The 6112-nt window shown below is 51.6% G+C and overlaps 1 protein-coding gene across 5 annotated transcripts in view; it reads left to right on the forward strand.

Annotated features, from left to right (window-relative positions):
- Positions 1-2892, forward strand: part of RBM10 (RNA binding motif protein 10) — a 42845-nt gene extending 39953 nt beyond the window's left edge. For all 5 annotated transcript variants that reach the window (XM_011938697.1, XM_011938698.1, XM_011938699.1 and 2 more), the window contains 7 exons: positions 1138-1287; positions 1385-1450; positions 1525-1713; positions 1801-1875; positions 2150-2256; positions 2337-2466; positions 2553-2892. In XM_011938697.1, the coding sequence (XP_011794087.1) occupies positions 1138-1287; positions 1385-1450; positions 1525-1713; positions 1801-1875; positions 2150-2256; positions 2337-2466; positions 2553-2678 (843 nt within the window). In that variant the 3' untranslated portion in view covers positions 2679-2892. The remainder of the gene's footprint in view (positions 1-1137; positions 1288-1384; positions 1451-1524; positions 1714-1800; positions 1876-2149; positions 2257-2336; positions 2467-2552) is intronic.
- The last annotated feature ends 3220 nt before the right edge of the window (positions 2893-6112 follow it).

Consider the following 6112-nt stretch of genomic DNA (forward strand, 5'->3'; position numbering starts at 1 on the left):
AGAGACGGGGTTTCACCGTGTTAGCCAGGATGGTCTTGATCTCCTGACCTCGTGATCCACCCGCCTCGGCCTCCCAAAGTGCTGGGATTACAGGCTTGAGCTACCGCGCCCGGCCGACAATTTTTTTAAAAAGCAGCCGTGATCTCTTGAGGAGGGCAGAGCCTTCGTGACCTAATCACCTCTGAAAGGCCCTGTCAACACTGTTGCATTAGGGATTACATTTATTTTTTGAAACAGTTTCATCCTTGTTGCCCAGGCTGGAGTGCGATGGTGTAATCTCAGTGCACTGCAACCTCTGCCTCCCAGGTTAAAGCAATTCTCCTGCCTCAGCCTTCCAAGTAGCTGGGATTACAGGCGTCCGCCACCACGCCCGGCTAATTTTGTATTTTTTTAGTAGAGCTGGGGTTTCACTATGTTAGCCAGGCTGGTCTCGAACTCTTGACCTCAAGTGATCCACCCACCTTGGCCTCCCAAAGTGCTGGGATTACAGGTGTGAGCCACCGCACCCAGCCGAGATAAAGGCTCACCTGTCAACACTGTTGCATTAGGGATTACATTTCTGACACATGAACTTTGAGGGACAAAAACCATAGCAGAGAACACAGCCAGAGAGGGGCTTGACAAGAAGCACTGGTGACTGGTGACAGAAAATAGGAACTTGTACTACTGTGTCCCTCACCTTCTGCTTGTTCTGCCTCAGATTCCCCTCATCTGCCTCCCAGATAGACCCGCCACTCTGTCCACACTGCTTCTACCACCTCACCATTATAGAGACCAGTGGGGGTAGGGGCACGGGGTGTGTTCAGTGATGAGATCAGGAGTAGCCAGGTGCTAAGTGCCTTGCAGGCTGTAGTTGCGAGTTTGAGTTTTTTCTTGGTGTGATGGGAGGCAAAGGAAGGGTTTTAAGGGCATTGTATTTGGGGGTGGGAGTGGCTTATACTTCGTAAAAGAGTGCTCTACTGGGAGAAGGGGTCAGGAGCCATAGCCCAGAGGCCAGATGAAGCCTTCTGCAGTGGTTCGGACTAGGGATAGTGGCCGGCCTGTGTTTGAGGATGCAGGGCAGTGGGTCAGCAGATAGAGTTAGTAGCCCCAGGAGCATAAGCACTCTGGGAACCTCACTTCCACTCTCACCCCCAGATTGCCAAGGACATGGAACGCTGGGCCCGCAGTCTCAACAAACAAAAAGAAAACTTCAAAAATAGTTTCCAGCCTATCAGCTCCCTGCGAGATGACGAGAGGCGGGAGTCAGCCACTGCAGATGCTGGCTATGCCATCCTCGAGAAGAAGGTGTGTTGAGGCCACCCCCTTGCACCCTGCCCCACAATCTTGTCCTTCCTTTGGGCCCTCTGCAGAGTCCCTGAATTTCTGTGTCCCTCCACCCCAGGGAGCACTAGCCGAGAGACAGCACACCAGCATGGATCTCCCGAAATTGGCCAGTGACGACCGCCCAGTGAGTGCCCAAGGCAAAGAGGGGTGGGGGCTCTGATCTGGCCAGGCCTGACCGCCCACCCTCACCCTCTATAGAGCCCTCCGCGAGGGCTGGTGGCAGCCTACAGCGGGGAGAGTGACAGTGAGGAGGAGCAGGAGCGTGGGGGCCCCGAGCGGGAGGAGAAGCTCACCGACTGGCAGAAGCTGGCCTGTCTGCTCTGCCGACGCCAGTTCCCCAGCAAAGAGGCGCTCATCCGGCACCAGCAGCTCTCAGGGCTCCACAAGGTAACTGAGCGGATGATTGGCAGGGCATGCTGGGGCTTGGCCCACTGAGGCTCAGCCTCTTCACTTCTCATCCTGTCCCCCTTACAGCAAAACCTTGAGATTCACCGGCGAGCCCACTTGTCAGAAAACGAGCTAGAAGCACTAGAGAAAAATGACATGGAGGTGAGGTGTGACCTGCCCCTGGGTTCCCTCCCCTCTGTCCCTTCCAAGTCCCCATCACCTCAGGCAGCTGGAGTTCAGTTTCTCACGTGGTAACCCCATGAGCCTTCTTCCCCATTCTCCTACCTCGGCTGCTTGTGCCCGTGATGGCCTGACCCTCAGGACCTGAGCCTCATTAGCCAGATGGCACACCCTGTGGGACCCCACTCCCCATGCCTGTGTTGCCTGAGAAAAGAGACCAGCTCCCCAACATTCACACACACACACAAACTTTCAGCAAATGAAGTACCGGGACCGTGCAGCTGAACGCAGAGAGAAGTATGGCATCCCCGAGCCGCCAGAGCCCAAGAGGAGGAAGTACGGCGGCATATCCACAGCCTCCGTGTGAGTGGCTGGACCAGGTGAGGGGGTCTGGGGCCTGGGGCTGTCAGGCCAACCACTCACGCTATGCACCGCCCCTGCAGAGACTTCGAGCAGCCTACTCGGGACGGGCTGGGCAGTGACAACATTGGCAGTCGCATGCTCCAGGCCATGGGCTGGAAAGAGGGCAGCGGCCTGGGCCGCAAGAAGCAGGGCATTGTAACGCCCATCGAGGTGAGTCTCAGACAGTCCTGTCCCATCCCCCAACACCCCTCACAGCATCCCCCACCAGCCTGACAGAGCCTGCCTCCCTCACACAGGCCCAAACACGGGTGCGGGGCTCCGGCCTGGGTGCACGGGGCAGCTCCTACGGGGTCACCTCAACCGAGTCCTACAAGGAGACACTGCACAAGACAATGGTGACCCGCTTCAACGAGGCCCAATGAGCAGCTTCAAGAGCAACTTCTCCACATGTCGGGTGTCCATCCTGGGGCAGGGAAGGACAGAGTGTTGGATGGCTGGGACGGAGCCTTGCTCTTGTCGGCCAGCCCACTCCCCAGCCAGAGAGGGCTTGACCAAATCAAACTGAGGTGGTGACTTTTGTTGGAAAATTGGGCTGGGATCATGTCCTTTTTTGTAATAAAAGCTGAAAAGCCTGCACATTGGCCTCTCCTCTTTCTCGTTGTGTAGTTTATAAAGACACGGGGACCCAAGCAGATGGACAGGAGGCCTTATCAGGCCAAGGTGGATGGCAATGGTGGCATTCACAGTATCTGGAACATAGTGGCTACTAGAACATGGGGTTCTGACCTGTACCCCAACCCATGATATCCTGCTTGTGACCGCTCTCCCTTGTTGGGTCCAGCAGGTTATGCTGTACCAGGAAATCCAGTATCACCACGCATGAAGCCCCCCAATCAGAGCTAGGACTGGGAATCCCCATCCCCTGTCCTTGCTGCCCCCCAGCTGTACTTAGCCTTCAGTCCCAAGGCTAAACTGCAATTTGCATCCCTAGATCTGGGGATAGTGCCCTCAGGCATTTCCAAGTAGAAGAGAGCAGGTACTCAGGCACCAGTTGGCCCAGAGCCCTCAACATGCTGATGACCTCAGAGCCGGGGGAGGTGGAGCTCGGCCTGCAAATCCAAGGCCAGGTCCCAGGGTTGCCCCTTGAGAACGATTCAGGCCTACCTTCTCTGTTGTTACCACAGCACCCCACCCCTCTAGTCACTGCAACGCATGATTCCCAAGTATGTGCTTGTGCTCTCAGCAGAGGTTCTGGGTACAGTGGACTGTGACGCTGGGGCTGCCCTCTTCCAGGCCTCAGAGGGCCACAGTGTGAAAGGGGGATGGTGCTACCAGTTGGTGCAAAGCCCCTCCCCCATTTATTAATATACATTGTGACCACCCTGCACCAGTCATGGGAGGTGGGGTTAGAAAAAAGGGACCCCAGGGCCGGGCGCGGTGGCTCAAGCCTGTAATCCCAGCACTTTGGGAGGCCGAGATGGGCGGATCACGAGGTCAGGAGATCGAGACCATCCTGGCTAACACGGTGAAACCCCGTCTCTACTAAAAAATACAAAAAACTAGCCGGGCGTGGTGGCGGGCGTCTGCAGTCCCAGCTACTCGGGAGGCTGAGGCAGGAGAATGGCGTGAACCCGAGAGGCGGAGCTTGCAGTGAGCTGAGATCCGGCCACTGCACTCCAGCCTGGGCGACAAAGCGAGACTCCGTCTCAAAAAAAAAAAAAAAAAAAAAGGGACCCCTAGAGGTAGGATGGTGCTGATCTGGGGTGGCAGGTGTTGCCCAATGAAGGAAGGGGATGGGAGAAAAAAGGGGTGAAGGAAACAGGAATAAAAAGAGGCCTCTTGGGCCTGGGCACAGTGAGTTGCACCTGTAAGTAATCCCAGCACTTTTAGGAGGCTGAGGCAGGCAGATCACTTGAGCTCAGGAGTTCAAGACCAGCCTGGACAACATAGCCAGACCCTGTCTACAAAAAAAAAAAAAAAGGCTGGGCACAGTGATTTCACGCCTGTAATTCCAGCATTCTTGGAGGCCGAGGCAGATGGATCACTTGAGCTCAGGAGTTTGAGACCAGCCTGGGCAACATGGTGAAACCCCGTCTCTACAAAAAAAAGTACAAAAATGTAGCCAGCTGTAGGGGCGCACACCTGTAATCCCAGCTACTCGGGAAGCTGTAGTAGGAGGATTGCTTGAGCCTGGGAGGTGGAGGTTGCAGCGAGCCGAGATCGCGCCCCTGCACCCCAGTTTGGGGGACAAGAGTGAAACCCTGTCTTGAAAAAAAGAGACTGCCCTAGTCTCAGGATGGGTGTGTCTTTTAGCAGAGACGCCTCCACATTCCCTTCCCTCTTCCCACCCCAGAGCACTGCTCCCAAAATCCCACAACAAGGAACCCTCATACCTCAACTGGCAGGAGTGCAAAATAGTACAGCCACTCTGGAAAACTGGCTGCTTCCTATAAAGTTAAAGTATGCTTAACCTATGGCCCAGCAATTCTACTCTTAGATATTTAGCCCCAAATACATGAAAACATGTCAACAAAAGACTTGCCTACGTATATTTGTAGCAGCTGTATTTCCTAATAGCCAAAAACTGGGAACAACCCAAATGTCCAACTAGAGAAAAATGGATACATTGTGGTATATTCAAAGGATGGACTACAGCTCAGCAATCAAAAGGAACAAAATGCTGATACAGATATCAAAGGATGAACCTCACATGGTGAGATTGTTCACATGGTGAAAGAAGCCAGACACACAAAAAGCACATAATGTTTCATTCCGTTTATATGAAGTTCTATGTCAGGCAGAACAATTTTATGGTGATAGTAGAAGAGGGTTGAGGTGGGGAGGGCGTCACTGGAAAGGGTTGCAAGGTAGCTTTCTGGAATCATGAAAAGTTTGTGTGTCTTGATTGCGGTGCTGGTCACATGAGTGTATACCTATTTAAAAGCCCAACAAGCTGTATAACTAAAATCTGAGTGTTTTATCGTATGTAAACTATACAAGAAGTTGGAAAAAGACCACCACAGCAAACCTCAATAAGAAGGAAATAATGAACAGAAATTGATGATATAGAGAACAAAAAATGACAGATTAATAGCAACCAAAAGCAGAATCTGAAAACAAAAATTAAGAGGAAACACTTGTGGCAAGACTGGTGAATTGAAGAAGACAGAAGATGCAAATGCAACAAAGGTTTTAAAAATAATGTATCTGAAAATCTAGATGAAATGAATATATTCCTAGAGAAATATCAAATGCCAAAACTGTTCCATGGAGAAACTGATTACTCACATGGAGCAAGTAGTAATATAGAAATTGAAATGGTAGTGAAGATCTTCCGTTTTCCTACCAAAAAAAAAAGAAAAAAGGGCCCAGATGATGTGTGTGTGTTTCTTTCTTTCTTTTTTTTTTTTTTTTTTTTTTTTTTTTTTTTTTTTTTTTTTTTTTTTTTTAGATGGAGTCTCGCTCTGGTCCCCCAGGCTGGAGTGCAGTGGCGTGATCTCAGCTTACTGCAACCTCCACCTTCTGGGTTCAAGCAATTCTCCTGCCTCAGTCCCCTGAGTAGCTGGGACTACAGGTGTGCACCACCACACCCAGTGAATTTTTTGTATTCTTAGTAGAGATGGGGGTTTCGCTATGTTGGCCAGCTGGTCTTGAACTCCTGACCTCAGGTGATCCATCCGCCTTAGCCTCCCAAAGTGTTGGGATTACAGGCGTGAGCCACCTCGCCTGGCCCAGATGGTTTTTCTAAATGCATTCTACCAAACTCCCAAGGATTCCTTTAAGTTAATTCCTTTCTTATTAAAGTTTTTCTAGATATTAGAAAAAAGAAAAGATGTCTATTTTAAGAGGCTAGTGT

Source organism: Colobus angolensis, unplaced genomic scaffold (assembly GCF_000951035.1).
Source record: "Colobus angolensis palliatus isolate OR3802 unplaced genomic scaffold, Cang.pa_1.0 Scaffold176, whole genome shotgun sequence".
NCBI lineage: Eukaryota > Metazoa > Chordata > Mammalia > Primates > Cercopithecidae > Colobus > Colobus angolensis.